Here is a 16,204-nt window from a genome sequence, read left to right as displayed (position 1 = left end):
ACTGAGCCAAACTGGTCAGGGCATGTCATCTTCTTTGTGATGTGTTGGCAACCCTTCATCCCCCTCCCCCGCCCCCGTCCCCATCAGGAGTCAGTCTCCTGCAGGTCTGCCCCTTGGCTCCTGCACTTTCCACCCAGGGCTGCACTTCTGTGCACCAGCCTTCCAGGACAGGCCGAGGTCACAGGGAAGGGACTGTGTGTGATGCTTCCTGCCTCCCAGCCCAAAGCACTGGGCCAGGCTGAGCAGCCCTTCTCAAGAGTCAATGTTGCGGCCATTGGTCACACCTGCTCTTCTCCCTGGGAAGGGAGCTCTGCCTCCTTCCTTCGGGGGACAAGGCAAAAATTCTAATTCAAGACCCCTGGCTGCCTTCTAGGGGGTCCTCTCCCCTTCCTAACATTCACAAGGAGACACTGTTGGCAAACACGTATTGCTTTATTTAGTGTTTCTCTGGATTGCAGAAGTGTCAGCAGTGGGCCGAGATCCCAGGAGAAATAGGCAGCTGGGCAGCCCAGGCTCTTTGGGGAGGTGTGAGGGGAGCAGCAGCAGAAAGAGGTGATGCCCCTGCAGCTCCTCCCAAGGCCGGCCCCTTCCCCAGGTTCCCAGGACAGGGGGCAGCTTGGGGCACAGGAAAGGCCTCACATCCTTGAAATGGGGCCGGTTATGGTGAGCAGGGTATGTGTCATCATAAGGTATGGACTCAGGCAGAAGGGCTTCTCCTACCTGGTGGCCCCCAAGGGTGATTGCTGGTCAGGGAGCCACATGCACCCTAAGACATGAGCCTGTTTTCTGGGGCCCCTGTTCCTGGATGAGGCACTGAGAGGACAGGGCTGCGGTCCTGGTTTTGCCCCAACCTGCTGGACGAAGGAAGGCAAGTCCCTTCCCCTCTTTGGGCTACTGTCTCCTGCTGTCACACCAGGAAGCTGGACTAGCTGATCTCAGTCTCGCACATTTTGTGGTCTGAGACACCTTCCCCCACTCCAGGACAGCCTCAGGCTAGGCTGGTATTGAAAGGACATTGTTAAGGCAGGAAAAGGGGGCAGGCAAGGGTGGTCTCAGCCCCCAGAAGGATGTCGGAGCGGGCTGCAGAGGATCTAGGTGTCCACTGAGCGGGCTGCAGTGGGGAGACAGGCAGGCAGACAAGGCGCCAAGGGAATGAGGAGGACAGAGGGGCCTGGGCAGGAAAGAGGGCACCAGGGCCCAGACCGCCCCACCTCTGAACTACATCCCCTGCCTGGCTGGAGTCAGGGAAAACACATCCAGTGTGTCTTGGGGTGGGAAATGGCTAAAAAAAAATAGTTTCTTATAAAGCATCAAAAAATCTCAGAGAAAACCTCAACAAAAGTTCCCTTCTCTCAAATATTTGGCATCGACAGTGGGGCTGGCGTGTCTGCCTCTGGCCCCGGCTTTCCTATTGCTGTGGCCCGGCCTGGCCCACTCCTGGGGCAGCTCCCTAACCCCTCCCTGCAGCGCCCTCAAGAGAGGGGAGAGCAGGAGGCAGGAGTTTGTCTGTGGGCTTCGAGGTGTCCCTGGGTCCCTGTCTGGAAGCTCGAGTCTTTGGTAACGGGAGGGGAAGAGAGGATAAGCAAAGCGTTGGGAGGTGGGAGGGCCCAGTGGGCACCTTCATCACCGAGAGTTCAGCCGTGGGGCCACCTGTGGGGAAGGGAGAAGCCCAAGTGTGAGTGGGAAGCAGACAGGCGCACTGGGCACTTGTCTTCATGGGTTAGGAGCATGCAGCGGCGGCCTGGTCCTGCAGACTCTGGTCCCACTCCCTAGCCGGAGTGGGCCTCCCTTCCCACCCAGCACACCCAGGCCCCTAGGTCTTCCCCCTCCCCATGCTGCCATCTTTATGACCCTCGGCACTACAGGGCTCCAAAGGCCCCTCCTTCTGGCCCCAAATGGGCAGCAGGATGACCGGGGTGGTGTGGTACCCAAGCACTGCCAGGACGCCTTGGTCACCGGAGGTTCCACCCCAGTCCTAGGGCCACCCCAGTCCCAGGTCCCACTCACCACAGCCAGGTGACCGTTCTTGGCCTTAGTGATGAGCAGCTCTGAGCCAGGTGTGAAGTCGATAATGCCATCCCTGCCAGGGCCCCCTGCATACGTGATGCTGGAGGGAAGGGTGTGTGTGAGGACCTCCCCAATGTGTACACTCGGCCCCCTCCCCATGCCTACCTGCCTCACCTGCCCTGGTTGATGTTGATGTTGTTCACACGGTCAGCGCTAAGGGCCGTCTTGGTCAGTGTCTCAATCACATGGTCACTCTGCAGCACCACATCCCCCTGGGGGCCCAACCAGGGGAGGGGTTAGGTTCTGCCCTGACCTACAGAACCCACCCCACCCCACCCTGCCTCCCTGTCTCCAAAGGGCACCTTCTGCTTATTGTCCTCGCGCTGCACATGCAGCACAAAGAGGCTGTCGCTCAGGCTGCTGACGGAGATTCCTGAGGGGGAAGGGCAGAGGTTAGGGATCAAGGTCAGAGCAGGGACCCCCCTGCACAGCCCTGGACTCTGGCTCACCGGTCAGGTTGGTGTAATCAATCCTCTGCTTGACTTTGGCATCCTCCACGATGACCACAGCGTTGGGCGTCAGCAGCAGTTGCCGGGGTCGGGGTTTGTAGCCCTTCCGGTCGTATTTCACTACAGGCACCGCGTACTGAGGACAGAAGGTGGGATGAGGGGCAGGGGAGGGGCCGAGGGGCTCCAGGGAAAACCCCCTCACCCTCTGCCCGGGCCCCGATGCCTCGATCCCCGATGTCTCACCTGGATGGGCTCAGTGCCAAGGGCCTGCAGCACTTTGGGGCTGATCTCGTCTGCACCTGCACCAGGCGGGGGAGAGAGTCAGAGGAGAGAGGGGACTAGGACGGTGAGGGAGGGTTTGACACCGGAAAGTCAGGGGCTCACCGAGCCGTGTGCTGATGAAGAGCCTGGGGACACTCTGTGGGTAATTGTCCTTCTTGCCCTTGAAGATCTCACTGGCCACGGCTTTCTGATGCAGCTGAGGGCCAAGGGCCGGGGAGGGATGTCAGAGGGTGCGGCCCTCCAGAGCCTCAGAAGCTGAGACAGCCTCCCTCACCTCTTTCCAGCCCCAACAGCAGGAGGCTAAGCCCTGCCACCAACACTCCCATGAACCCCTCCTCTACCGCACCCCCGGCTCCACCAACCAAGGCAGAGAGTTCCCTAGAAGAGTCCTGACAGCATTGTCAGGGTGCAGGCCCTGGGACCCCCAATATTCAGCTTCAACATGGGATCTTGAAGCTGGCTGATTGCTAAGACTCAAACCTACTACAGGTCACCTGAGCGGGTGGGTCCTTTAGCATCACCCAGTATTGAGTTGGCAAACACAAGGCACATTGGCAGCCAATGTCTGTCTCCAAAACCAGGGCAGACATTACCAACCGGTTAGACTGACGCTGCAGCCTTTTCCACACAGGCCTCTGGGAAGCCTCTACTGTCCAGTGGAGTTGGCCCAGGTGAACCCTACTTTCCACCCACAACCTACTCCAGCTTCTGCTTCATACGTGCGGCCCAAGAGGGGCTGGGATCCATTTGAGGTCACATGGTAAGTCAGGAGTAGAGTGCTCTCCCAGGCCGGCACTCTTCAAGTGGTGCCCCTGCCCCCTGGCCAGTCCACACCTGCCTCTTGGCTCTCCATACCTGCTGCTTCCACTCAGGGCTGATGCTCCGGCAGTACTTCCACACCATGTTCTTCATACACAACTCCCGCAGAAGCTCGGAGGCCTGTGGGCACGACGCGAGCAACATGAGGCACCCAGACAGCTGGCTCCCTTCCCTCTGAGGACTAGGGGCATATGCCCACCACCAGGCTCTGGCCTAAGCGACATCCCCTCAATCTGGACAACCCCTTCCATTCCCGAAGGTGTTTCTCTCAAAACATCTAGCCCTCCATGGCCCAGCCCCAGTTCCACTCCCTTGGGAAGCCCTGACTGCTCCTCTGGCCTCATGCTAATTGGGCCCCTCCTGAGAGTGCTTTGAAAGTCCCCAAGCCAGCAGGGAGGGCCGCAGACCTCACGCAGGGCAGGGGGTGGTGTGGGCCAGGAAGTGTCCAGGACATTCCGGGGCAGCTGCCGCCGTAGGTTGAGCAAAAATGAGGTGCGCACGTGGTCCAGGAAGAAGGCGTTCTCGGGGCAACGGGGTGCATGGCGCAGGATGAAGCCTCGAATGAGCCTGGGGGTGGGGAACCCAACAGGGATGGGGGTGAGAAGTCTGCAACGGACCCCTACACACGTCCGGTTCCGCACCCCCTCGTAGTGCCCCAGTGCTCACCGCCGGATAGTCTGTGCTGCCCACTTCCTCTTGGCCGCCTTCCTCCGTCCCAGCGTTCCCCGCCACCAGGACTGGATGCAGATGGCTGCAGAGACCACAGATGGCTGACCTCTATCCCCTCACCAGGTGGCCCACCCTAGCCCCAGGCCCTGCCCGCTGAAGACCCTGGGCCCCCGAACCTGATCGCTTCACCCGGAGGAATTTCTGCCGCCAGTGGAAGCCCCGCCAGGAGGCCTGGATCTTTGTGGCTGTAGGTGAGAAAGAAAGTCAATGGGCCAGAGCTCAGGGACCAGCTGGGGCCTGGCTGCCAGAGCTCACTGAGTGGCATGGATGAGCAATGGCTGAAGGAGCTACTGAGTGAGGATAAATAAGAAGGGAGAGTAAGTGGAAGCGAGTAAGAGGCAGCAATGGAATGTGGGAACATGCTCAGCGTTTGTACCAAGGGCAGGACAGATGGTGGGGGCGGGGGCTGGGGCTGGTAAGGAGGAGGGCAGCTGAATGTGGGCGAGGCGGACTTCCTGGAAAAGGAGCCCAAATGCAATGATTTATTTCCTGCCCCCAGAACGGACCCCCTGGGACAGGAAAGGTGGGGCCTCTCTCACCCAGGCTCTGCCTCCGGACCTCCAGCGCATCCTCTGTGGCAAACAGCGTCTTGGGGAAGCGGATGAAGATCTTGGTCCTGGGAGGGCAGCAGTGATCAGCCCCTGGTTGCCATCCCCATGCCCTCTAGACCCCAGGAGTGGGCACCACTCACCTGCCCATCTTATACTCTTCTGGCTTATAGCCGAGGTGCCTGACCAGCACAGCCACCCCATCCTGAGGCCGTCCTGCCCAAGTGGGCCATGTCTCCGGGCACAGCGACTTGTACCTGGGGGGCAGGAGCAGAAATGTACGGGCTCCCACCTCAGCCACCACCCTCCCTGGGGACCCAGACCAGCTTTTCTGGGCACCTGCCGGGAGGTTCCCCTAACGGGCAGCTCACAGAAAGCATGGGAGGTGGCTCTGTTGTCCCCCTTATAACAATAAGGCAATTAATATTCTCATCTGCCTAAGGCTACGGGCTGGAAAGTAGCAGAGATGGAATTCACACCTGACTGAGTCCCCAGACCCTAAGTCAGGATAACCACAAATCGGCTCTCTCCTGTCTGAGCTGATAGAAACTCTGTCCTCATAAGCTTTTAGCATTTCTCCTGGTGACAGATATGTGGATGCCTGCCTCAGGCCACGTGCTCTGTGAAGGCAAGGCCTGGGGGGAGGGGTTCTACCAAGCTCGGCATTAGGCCTGCAGCATGGAAAGGCCTCAGCAGCTCAGAGCCTCAGCATCCTGGCTTTGCAATGGGGCTGGGAACCCGTCTTCCCTCCCAGGATCTGCCAGGCTCCTACCCTCTGGACCCCTTGTCCTGGCCCTGAGCCAGGCCCGCCCCCACCTCTGCAGGAAAGCCTCGTATTTGCGGCGATAGGCAAAGCCGGCTCTGCGCACTCGCAGGTTCTCCATCAGTCCCAGGTACTTCACCTGGTGCCGGATCAGCACCTCATCAAAGCGGCCTGGAGGAGGGGTGACAGGGCAATCAGTGGGCTCGCATGGACAGAGGGCCTGTGGCCCTTGCCCAGAGGCTCAGCCCACGGGCCCATGGGTGGGAGGGCCTACCGGGCTGTTTGGCGTCGTTGGGCTTGATGCAGCGGATGTAGGCGGGCTCCTTGGACTGCAGGATCTCCACCAGCTGCAGGAGGCTCATCTTGAACTGAGTGGCCACCTGGTGAGCCAAGGCGAAGGGGAAGTTGGCTGGAGCTGGGCTGATGCCTCTGACTCCTAGCACAGCCCCTCCCTGGGGCAAAACAGCAATTCCCTCAACTACCCCCCACCCTGCTGGGGCCCTTCCTCCCTCACAAAGAGGAAGGGGACAGACTAGGCCCACCTGCATCACCACAATGGCTTGACTAGAGACCTCAGTTTAGGAACCTCACTGGGGTCTGAAAACCCTGCTCAGGCCTCAGCACAACCTCAATCCTACACCTTCCTTTGGCAAGCACTCTTCCTCTTCTAGAATTTCAAGGCCACTTTCTTCAACAATGTGTCCTACACCTGTACGTCCGACCGTTATCCCTGCACACTGCTATGTAGAACCTTCAAGCAGACTCCAGCAGACTCACAATCTGTCGTGGCCCCATTAGTAACAGGGGTGTATGCCTGTGGTTCTGGAAGCACCAAGAAGGGGCAACTAATCCCGTTTATGGGGGAGCGGGCGGCAGGAAAGGCCTCCTGGACATGCCCCTTCACCTAAGTTTTAAACCAGTGGTTCTCAACCTTGGCTGCACATTAGAATCACCTGGGAATCTTTTTAAAATCCTGATTTCTGGGCCTCATCCTCCGGAAATTCTGTTTCTTTGTTACTAATGTTGTGGCCCCAACCCATAACAAAGAAACAGAATTTCCGGAGGATGAGGCCCAGAAATCAGGATTTTAAAAAGATTCCCAGGTGATTCTAATGTGCAGCCAAGGTTGAGAACCACTGGTTTAAAGGATGTGTAGGAGCCCAGCAGGTGTGGCTCAATGGTTGAGCATCGATCTATGAACCAGGAGGTCACGGTTCAACTCCTAGTCAGGGCACATGCCCAGTTGCAGGTTCAATCCCCAGTGGGGTGTGTTGTAGGAGGCAGCCGATCAATAATTCTCTTTTGTCATTGATGTTTCTATCTCATATGTAATACCTTAATCAATAAAGAAAAAAAAAAGGATATGTTCAGTGGTTAAAGCTTCATCCCGATACACCAAGGTTGTGGGTTTGATCCCCGGTCAGAACACATACAAGAACCAACCAACAAATGCATAAATAAGTGGAACAACGTATCAATGTTTTTCTCTCTCGCTAAAAATAAAAAATAAAAAAAAGGGAGACAGCCAGAAGGAAGAGAGGAGAGAAAGGCATTCCAGGCAGAGGGGCAGTCTGAGCAAAGGCTTGATGTACACAGTGAGCTACAAACAAGACAAGCAGAGAAGGGGATTAAAGGCGGGTAGAGGCAGTATCGGAGCAGAACTCAGAGTCACATTGGGGAGAGTGAATTTAAACTTGAGGGAACAAGGGAGCCATAGAGGAATCTGGAGTGGGGGAATGATAGGAACTGATCTGCCATTTGGAATATCCCCACAGCAGATATGTGGGGAATGCTTGTAAGGGCAGGTGAACAGCCAGGAGACCAGGGAGGAGGCTGGCTGGCTCAGAGGAGAGAGAACAGGGCGGACACAGAGCAGTGGCTGTGTACATGACACAGACATAGAGCACACACAGACGTAGGCACAGATACACACACACAGGAACCAACAAGCACAGACGCTCGCTTGCACACAGCCAACTCCAGGCTCCTGCAGGCACTCATCGCCGTGCACACACACGCCCCCTCGGGCCCCACAGCCTCCACACCGTCTCTGGGCGCTTCTTGTCACTGAGCTCGCTCCGGTCGAAGCACTGGCTCATAATGGGATTCTCCGAGCTGCACATGGTCTGTGAGGGCAGAGCACGGGATCAAGGTTATAGTAGGACAGATTCCTGAGGCACTGGTCATTCGGGGCCAAACCCGGAGTCCTCCCCGCAGTCCCCCTCACCTCCTTCAGGTTCCGGAAGAGCAGGTCGTTGTTTTTATCCAGAAACCCTGGGAGGAGAGAGCACATGTGAGCTGAGGAAGAGCCCCCTCCCTGCCCACTGCGGGGACCCAGCCCAGCATCCTCACCGGTCACGCTGTAGGTTACTTCCCCAGCGTAGTGCAGGAGGCGGAACTCCCCGCGGCCCAGAGATTTCCTGGTCCGCTGGTCAGCCAGCTTGTGCCTGGGGTGACAGGGAGAGGAGCTAGCGTGCTGGCCTGAGCCATGCTCCCTGCCTGCTGAAGGGTCTTAGAGAGGAAACAGACCTCCAGGAGGAAGCAGGCGTGCCCAGGCCACCCACAGCCCACCCTGCCTCCCTGCACAGAGGTGGCCACGGACTCTAAGGGAGGTAGACGGCCTTGCCCAGGTCACACTGTGCCAGGCCCGGGATCTGGGCCCCCGCTCTGCAGGGCACACTGGGCAGAGGGCTCCTTTCAGCGCCTCTGGCTGTTGCATGACTGCTCAGAGGGTTGAGCATGGCCCTACATTTTAAGAATAGAATCTGCCCCAAGAGATTACTTAAGTCTTAAGCATGTGTATACCCTTTAGCCCATTTTCTATCTTTAAAAAACAATCACTAGAGGATATGTATTTTTTTAATTCTATTTTATGTTATTACTAGAGGCCCGATGCACGAAAATTCCTTCAAGAGTAGGCCTTCCTTTCCCTGGCTGCCAGTACCGGCTTCCCTCCGGCACCCGGGACCCGGGCTGCTTCCCTCCCAGCTTTGTTAGGAAGGACGTCCGGAATGACATCCAGTCTAATTAGCATATTATCCTTTTATTATTATAGATTATTATTTTTTAAGCCTCACCCAAGGGCATGCTTAGAGAGAGGAAGAGAGGAAGAGACACAGAGAGAGAGAGAAAGAGAGAGAGAGAGAGAGAGAGAGAACACCATCGATGTGAGAGAGAAACATCTCCCAATGGGGTATTGAACCTGCAACCCAGATATGTGCTACGACTGGGAATTGAACTGGCAACCTTTTGGTGCACAGACCAAAGCTACGTTTTGTCTTTATTGATTATTTAGAGAGAGGGGAAGGGAGAAGGAGAGGGAGGAAGAGAAGAAGGGAGAGGGAGAGAGGGAAGGAGGGAGGGAGGAGAGAAAGAAACATCTATTGGTTGCCTCACATACATGCCCCGACTGGGATCGAACCCACAACCTAGGTATGCGCCTTTAACTGGGAATCGAACCCACAAACTTTCAGTGCACAGGATGACACTCCAACCACTGAGCAACACCAGCCTGGGCCCATTTTCTACTTTTAAGAACTATTTCAAGCAACTAACCAGAGACACAGGCAGAGGCTTAAGGCATAAAGATGTTTGTGGCAGCCTTGTTATCCAGCAGAAACTGGAGGCTGGCCGGGGCCCCCAGAGGCTGGGTAAGAGCCATGGGGTGTCTGTGGATTAGAGCCATTAGAGCAAGCATTTTGAGGAACTCTTCTCTGTTTGACGATACAGGAAAATACTGAAAGATATAACACTACCCTGAGCCTTCTACAGTAAGTCCTCACTTACTGTCGTTAATGGGTTCTGTGACTTTAAGTGAAACGACATATAACAAAAGCAATTTTACCAGAGGCTAATTGACATAAACAAGAATGAAGTTCCCACAACAGCTCATCAATGGTATAACAAAACAACACTGAATGAAACAGCATTATCTGAGGACCTGCTCTACACAGTAAGTTCTCAACCGCGGGGGAAAAAAAAAAAAGGTATAGAAAAAGGCAGGAAGGAAATGCCTCGAATTGTTAACAGTGATGGCCTCTGGGTGACAGGACTCCAAGTGGCTTTTGCACACATTCCAGCGTTTCTCTAATGAGCAACGTTATTTTTACAACCAGGAAAAGGGTTTTAACGAACGTACTATGAAGCAAAAATGCGTAGGGCTTTGGCATTTGCAGCCCTGGGACTGAGTCCCAGCTCGGTGACTTACTAGATGGGAGATAACCTTGGGCAAAGGACTTCTCTTTGAACCTCAGTAAACTGGAGACAGCACCAGGAACACCTCCTCGGGGCTGCTTCAGGTTAGAGGAGATGACGTGCACAGACAATGCAGGACAGAGCTGGGACAGAGGGGCTTGCTTCCTCTCCCTCGCCCACTTTAAGGGATGAGTTAAATAAGAAGCAATTTGCAAATAAAGGAAGCTAAACAATTTTAGCAAGTTTCTTTCCTTTTTCTTTTCTTTTTTTTTTTTTAATGTTTTTACTGATTTCAGAGAGGAAGGGAGAGGGAGAAAGAGATAGAAACATTAATGATGAGAAAGAATCATTAATCGGCTGCCTCCTACACATCCCACACTGGGGATCGAGCCCACAACCTGGGCATGTGCCCTGACAGGGAATCAAACTGTGACCTCCTGGTTCATAGGTCAATGCTCAAGCACTGAGTCACGCTGGCTGGGCCTTCGCAAGTTTCATTCTCAGAAAAGAATAAGGAGGAAGCCATGCTCCTGGCTTCTTCCTCTGTGGCTATACGGTGAGCTGCGGCTCTGTGCACCTGTCCTTAACTCAGCACCTCCTCTGGTCATCTCTTTGTGGCTGATGTTTTCATTGTGGGGGGGATCCCAGGCTTCCACAGGTTCTACCCAAGTGAGCCCTGTAACCCCACTCACGTGAGGAAGTGTGGATGGTGCTTGATGGTGTCCTCCAACTTCTCCAGGAAGGTCAGATCTGTGGCTTCCCCAGGGCGCAGACACTCCTCGTCCTAAGGGGTGTGGCACAGAATGATGGATGTGTCAAGGGAGGGGCTGGAGAGCACAGGTAATTCAGGGGCACCATGCAGGAGGCAGAGACACAGGGAAAGGGGCAGATCAAGGGGACTTCCTAGGGACAGCTTCCAGATGCAGCCAGCACCCTCCATGCAGAGCCCTGCCCTGTCCCTGCTCAGCCCCAAACTCTGGCCCTCCGTGGACTGGCCTGGAGAGAAAGGGGAAGGAGTGACGTCCTCCCACCCAGCCCCACACGAGGCTTAGGAGGAACAGACGACTCACCAAAATGGAAATGATGCCCTTGAACTTCTCCTCTACCAGATCACAGATGATCTTGTTGTTGAAATACTGGACAGGCTCCCACTGAGGGGTACAGGGAAGGAGGGCATCATCATGGGGTCCTGGTGCCTCCCCCGGGGACTGACACCTGGGCTTCCTATGACACCTGCAGGCCCGCGCTTACCGCGATGCCCTCGGCCTCGTACTCCTCCTGCTCTGACTTGAGGGTGAGTTCGATGAACAGCTGCTGCAGCTTCTCGTTGCAGTAGTTGATGCAGAACTGCTCGAAGCTGTGAGGAAAGCAGGAGAGACCACAGGAGCTCAAGGTGGCCACAGGGCCGGGCTAAGGGGAGGATGGGCCAGGCCCTGAGCAGCTATGGGAGAAACACTCATCAGGACCCAGGATGGTTGGGAAATCACTGACAGGAATGAGAGGCGGGGGACAGAGGGGAAGGACCGGGACAGAGGGACGAGAGGAGAGACAGGCAGGAGGAAGAGGGCACTGACCTGTTGTGCTGAAACACTTCGAAGCCATAAATGTCCAGGAGCCCAAGGACCGTGGTGCTCCGCCAGCTGGGGCTCTGGGCATCCTAGGGTCATTCAACCAAGAGCATGGGTCCCCACTCCTGCCAGCCCCCAGTGCCCAGGCCCAGGCCTCCCTGGACTGCCTTCCCTGCTCCCTTGGGAGCAGCCAGGACCACGCCCTCACCTTGGAGGCTAATGACCTGTTGATCTTCCCGACTAGCCAGGTAAAGGTTCGACTATACACGGCCTTGGCAAGCGCGTCTCGAGCATACGCAGCCTGCTCCAGGTTCAGCGGGCTCAGGAGCTGCAGGTGTGGCGTGAGACCGGGAGATGAGTGCTGAAGACCCCTCTCCACCCACTCCCCTCTGGGTTCAGGTCCAACACCAGGAAACTGTCTACTCGCCCTCCTGCTGGGGGAGCATGTGGGGGCGGGCACAGGAGAGGACACAGTGACCCCACCAGAGGGAAGGAGGTATACGGACAAGAGGCCCCATTCCTAGAGGTCGGAGTCTTGGCTCTAGCCTGACTCCCTCACCCTCTTCCTGTGTGACCTTGGCCCGCTCCTGTGCCTCTCTGAGCCAGCTGCCTTATGTCCTTCCAGCATTGCTGAGAGGACCAGCTAGCGGACCAGGGGAAGGGGCAACAATGGGTGGGGGCTACCTTATACCTGCATCCCTCACCCCATCTCCTGAGGCAAAGGCTTGGCCTCACCTCTTCTCCCTTGGCGATGATCTTCCTGTGGGTCAGGGCTTCCCGAAATGTTGAGCCGTCCACACCAAGAAGCTGTCAAGGGGGCGGGGGGCATGGTGAGGGTGCCCTTCCCCTCACCCAGCTGTTCTGCCCTTGCCCTCTGCTCACCCCGCTTACCCTAGTGAGATACTTGAACTGATTCTCACTGGTGACCTGGGCGTTGCTCTCCTCATCGGCAGCAAAGTGGAGGTTGCCCAGATGCAGGACACTGGCCACGATGCTCAGCAGGTCCTGGGGGACAGGCAGGGGCAGAGGGGAGTCACAGGAGGGGCTGAGAGTTCCATGAGGGCAACCAGGGGTGGTTGGATGGAGCAGGGACTGGGAGGTGACGTGTTTGAGAGGAGAAGGGGGATCTAAGTAGATACGGGCAGTAAAAGTGGGTTGAGATTTTCGGGGTGTGACAGGAGGAAAGAGGGTCCCCAGCAGAGGCCTCACCTCCACTTCATCCTCAGTGAAGTTGATGACCGTGAGAGCCTTCCTGACGACCTTCCAGTCGTTCTTGTCGTTGATGGAGGAGACTTTGGCACACTGGCCCTGGGGGAGGGGCAAAGCTGGGTTATCAGCCGTGGCGCCCTGGCACTGTGCTGCTCCCCGGGTGGCACCTGCCCTGCCCACCAGCTGCTCACCTTCACCAGGTACAGGTAGCTCTGGGGGTTGCGCTCCAAGCCCAGCCTGCGCAGTGTCTCCTCTTCGCCCCCCTCCAGCAGCTGATAGAAAATGTGGAAGTTCCTCTCCCCGTGATTCTGGTGGACCACGCGGGACTTCTCCAGGAGGTAACTGAGAATGTGGCCGCCCACAGGGGCACCCTGCGGGCAGGACAGACATGGGGACTACTCAGGGGGATGGGAAGTGGGGCCCACCTTCCCTTCTCTCCCCCGCCGTCTTGGGTTCTAATTCCAGTTCTGCCCCTAAGTGCCTGGGCTCCGGCAAGTCACCCGCTGCCTCAGCTTCTTCATCTAAGAAACGAGGACACTCAACCCCATCTATCTGTCAGCTCCATTCGGACGGACGGACAACAGGCATCTCAAACTCAACAGCCCTGAACTGAACTCCTTCTCTCCCGCTCCTCAGGCTAGCTCCCCCGACTGTCTCCCATCTTGGTCAATGGTTACTTCACCCTTCTAGGTGCTCAGGCTAAGGAGTCTGCAGGCCTCCTCTCATCCCATCAGCCCATCAATCCTGCTGCCTTAACCTTCAAAACCCCAGAGTCCAACCGCTGCTCCCCACCTCCACTGCCCCTGAGCTGGTTCCAGCCACAGTCACCTGTCATCTAGATTATTCTATCAGCTTCCTGACTGGTTTCCCTGCTTGGCCTGCTTCTCTGACCATCTAGTCTCAACAAAGCAGCCAGAACAATCTTTTTAAGAGGAAAGTCAGATCCCGACACACTTCTGTTCCAAATCTCCTGATGGCCCCCTTCCTCTTGGAGTTCAAAACATAATTAAAGAGCAACTGCCCCACCCCTGACCTTGTTTTATTCTTTGCCATGGGACTTGTCACCTACATTACATTTTCCTGCTTACTGTCTGTCTCCCCTAAAGGCAGGATTTTTGTCTGTTCTGTTTCAATGCTGCAGTTCCAACATCTGGAACAGTGCCTGGCACACAGCAGGAGCTCAGTAAATATTTACTGGCGCCAACTGAATGGGAAACCCACCCCCCTGCCCCGGCACACACAGGTACCTTGAAATCAAACTGCACGTCCATGTACTTCCCAAACCTGCTGGAGTTATCGTTCCGGAGGGTCTTGGCATTTCCGAAGGCCTAGGAGCAGATGGGGGTATGAGGGATGCCGGCCTTCTCTCCCTGCCTGTCCCTCCTCTCAGATGCTGCCGGACCCTCACCTCCAGCACAGGGTTGCTCTGTAGCAGCCGGTCACGCACAGCACCACCCCGCTCAGGGGCTGGGCAGGTCTCAGCATAGAACTGCAGCAGCCGCTTGGTGGCCTCGGTCTTGCCGGCCCCGCTCTCCCCAGAGATCATCACTGCCTGGTCCCGGCGCTCCGTGCGCAGTGCCCGGTACACAGTGTCGGCCACCGCGAACCTGGGGCAGAGGCGGGTCAGGAGCTCAGGGGGTAGGAGTTCGAGCAGCTGCAGCTGGTGGGAGTCCAGCAGGTGGGGCTGGGGAGGGCACTCCCACATCTGCCTGGCGTTCTCTTGTGGGTGGGAGCTGCATTTACCTTTGAGGATGGGGATTGGGGAACCTTCAAGGGGGTGGGTGGAGGGAGATTCTTCACAGCTGTGGAGGGGGTCACTTTCCATTTTAGTATATGTGCTGCCGAAGCGAGCACTGGAGGGGGTCACTTCCAGAGGGAAGATGGAGAAGATCACTCATGAGTGTTACCGGTCATTCAGGTAGAGGTTGGGGTCCCTCATAGGTAGGGCTGGAGGCCCCCAGAGGTCACTAAGGTTGGGGGCCATGCCAGGTACAGTTGGGCAAATAAGTCATGAGTGAGAATGAGTTGGGTGGGGGCCGGGGAGGTCCCGACCAGACGGAGCTGATTCATCTCAGGTGGGGATGGAGTCGGTCCAGGGTGAGGAACTGTGGGATCCCTCACAGATGTGAACAGTGCTTCATCCAAAGTGGGGAGTCTGGGGTCATGTTAGAGTGAGGGCCGGGTGGGGTCATCTCAGATGGGGATGGGGGTGTCACTCACAGGTGGGGTGGCACCTCGTAGAAGCTGACGCCACGGTAACGCTCCATGTGCTGACGGGTGTAGATCTGGAGGTCCCGGTAGGGGTTGACAGAGACCAGGACCGGGCCAATGTAGGTCTGGGGGTTGGAGGAGGAGGGTCAGAATTCTCTCCCAGAGGCGCCTGGTGCCTCTTTCCCCCACAGTCCTGCCTCTGAACCCCCCAGCAGCCCCACTGTCTTCCCACTCGGGCCTCACGTAAATGAGGTTCTCCCGGAACCGTCGCCGCAGGTTCTCGATGAAGGCGGCCTCACTGGTGAAGTTCTCCAGCAGCACGAAGTCCTGCACCCCCACCCGGTCACGGGCGGTCAGGGCGCTCTCCATGGTCACCCGCACCCCGTCGCTGCCCAGGGCCTGTTGGGAATGAGTCGCGGGAAAGGGTCAGGGCCAGCGGGGTAAGATAAGGCCACTTCCCCCCCCCACCACAGCCTGTGGGATCGACAGGACAGCAGGGCAGGTGAACACGGGAGGCCTGGACACAGGACACAGGAGCAGGATGACGCTGTGTACACTGGGCCTGGGTGTACACAGGGAACATGGAGGACAGGAGGCCACCCAGAACAGAGACCTCGTGGGTGCATGGGCCTGGACACACACCCTGGAGCACAGAGGACAGAGGAGCAAGGCCACCGAATCCCGAGTGCGGGAGGTGCTAGTTTTGTGTAGAGAAAGGGGGGGTCATGAAGGAACTCCTGGAATCACAGAAAAAAAGCTCTGTTGACCTTGGACCAATCCCCTCCCCTCTTAGGGTTCTTCCGCCTCCAGGAGGAGTTGGATTAGACCAGGTGACTTAGGTCTCCGCTCTGAGCCACAGGTGACAGGTGTTGTTGGAGGACAAATGGCTCCGAGCGCGCCCTTCTGGCAGGGTAGGGGCGCCTCTCCCCCCACCCCACCCCCGCCAGACTCTCCAGGGGAGAGTGTCAGGGACTGAGCAGGAGACCACCCCAGGCCCCACAGGAGAGGGACCGCCCAGGGGACCTCCTGTCCAGCGGGACTCAGCACTCACCCCATGAGGGGGCCGCCCTCCCATCGCTGGGCCACACCCTCTCCATCAGCTGCCAGGCTCCCCGGGCACCCTCCTCCCCCGGGAGCCCGAGGCCTCAGGGGGTGGGGGTTTCACCGCGGAAAGCCCAGCTGCCGCCTCCCCCCCCCCACACACTCTTTGAAAAGGGTCTGGGGCTCCAGGAAACGGACGCCGAGTGTCAGGGCCCGAGACGAGCAGGGCGGCAGTGGAAGCGGTGGGTTTCGATCCCGAGGGGCAGCAGGTCTCCTCCAACCAGACCCCCCAGGCTCTCGCCAGGGCCCCTCTGGGTCTGAGCA

At 57.2% G+C, this 16,204-nt stretch overlaps 1 protein-coding gene and 1 long non-coding RNA gene across 2 annotated transcripts in view; one reads left to right on the top strand and one right to left on the bottom strand.

The window, feature by feature from the left end:
- Positions 1-411: 411 nt before the first annotated feature.
- The window catches only part of MYO1C (myosin IC), a 21,404-nt gene continuing 5,611 nt past the window's right edge, over positions 412-16,204 (bottom strand). The window contains exons 2-32 of the mRNA XM_005858320.2: positions 15,083-15,238; positions 14,849-14,964; positions 14,037-14,235; positions 13,876-13,956; positions 12,820-12,999; positions 12,629-12,727; positions 12,311-12,424; positions 12,155-12,226; positions 11,628-11,747; positions 11,426-11,508; positions 11,103-11,208; positions 10,922-11,002; positions 10,544-10,635; positions 8,010-8,104; positions 7,885-7,931; positions 7,703-7,783; positions 5,932-6,037; positions 5,711-5,828; positions 5,038-5,151; positions 4,886-4,962; positions 4,463-4,531; positions 4,284-4,368; positions 4,025-4,184; positions 3,654-3,737; positions 2,901-2,994; positions 2,760-2,815; positions 2,517-2,652; positions 2,370-2,440; positions 2,182-2,279; positions 2,008-2,107; positions 412-1,650 (exon numbers count right to left, since the gene is read on the bottom strand). Coding sequence (XP_005858382.1) covers positions 1,624-1,650; positions 2,008-2,107; positions 2,182-2,279; positions 2,370-2,440; positions 2,517-2,652; positions 2,760-2,815; positions 2,901-2,994; positions 3,654-3,737; positions 4,025-4,184; positions 4,284-4,368; positions 4,463-4,531; positions 4,886-4,962; positions 5,038-5,151; positions 5,711-5,828; positions 5,932-6,037; positions 7,703-7,783; positions 7,885-7,931; positions 8,010-8,104; positions 10,544-10,635; positions 10,922-11,002; positions 11,103-11,208; positions 11,426-11,508; positions 11,628-11,747; positions 12,155-12,226; positions 12,311-12,424; positions 12,629-12,727; positions 12,820-12,999; positions 13,876-13,956; positions 14,037-14,235; positions 14,849-14,964; positions 15,083-15,238 — 3,117 coding nt within the window. The 3' untranslated portion in view covers positions 412-1,623. The remainder of the gene's footprint in view (positions 1,651-2,007; positions 2,108-2,181; positions 2,280-2,369; positions 2,441-2,516; positions 2,653-2,759; positions 2,816-2,900; positions 2,995-3,653; positions 3,738-4,024; positions 4,185-4,283; positions 4,369-4,462; positions 4,532-4,885; positions 4,963-5,037; positions 5,152-5,710; positions 5,829-5,931; positions 6,038-7,702; positions 7,784-7,884; positions 7,932-8,009; positions 8,105-10,543; positions 10,636-10,921; positions 11,003-11,102; positions 11,209-11,425; positions 11,509-11,627; positions 11,748-12,154; positions 12,227-12,310; positions 12,425-12,628; positions 12,728-12,819; positions 13,000-13,875; positions 13,957-14,036; positions 14,236-14,848; positions 14,965-15,082; positions 15,239-16,204) is intronic.
- Positions 15,177-16,204, top strand: part of LOC106723959 — a 26,076-nt gene continuing 25,048 nt past the window's right edge. Inside the window, exon 1 of the long non-coding RNA XR_001359712.1 lies at positions 15,177-15,240. This is a non-coding gene — a long non-coding RNA (uncharacterized LOC106723959). The remainder of the gene's footprint in view (positions 15,241-16,204) is intronic.

This window comes from Myotis brandtii, unplaced genomic scaffold, assembly GCF_000412655.1.
Source record: "Myotis brandtii unplaced genomic scaffold, ASM41265v1 scaffold1167, whole genome shotgun sequence".
In the NCBI taxonomy this organism is placed as follows: domain Eukaryota; kingdom Metazoa; phylum Chordata; class Mammalia; order Chiroptera; family Vespertilionidae; genus Myotis; species Myotis brandtii.
Note: the sequence above shows the minus strand (reverse complement) of the source record. Positions and strands in the feature narration are given on the sequence as shown.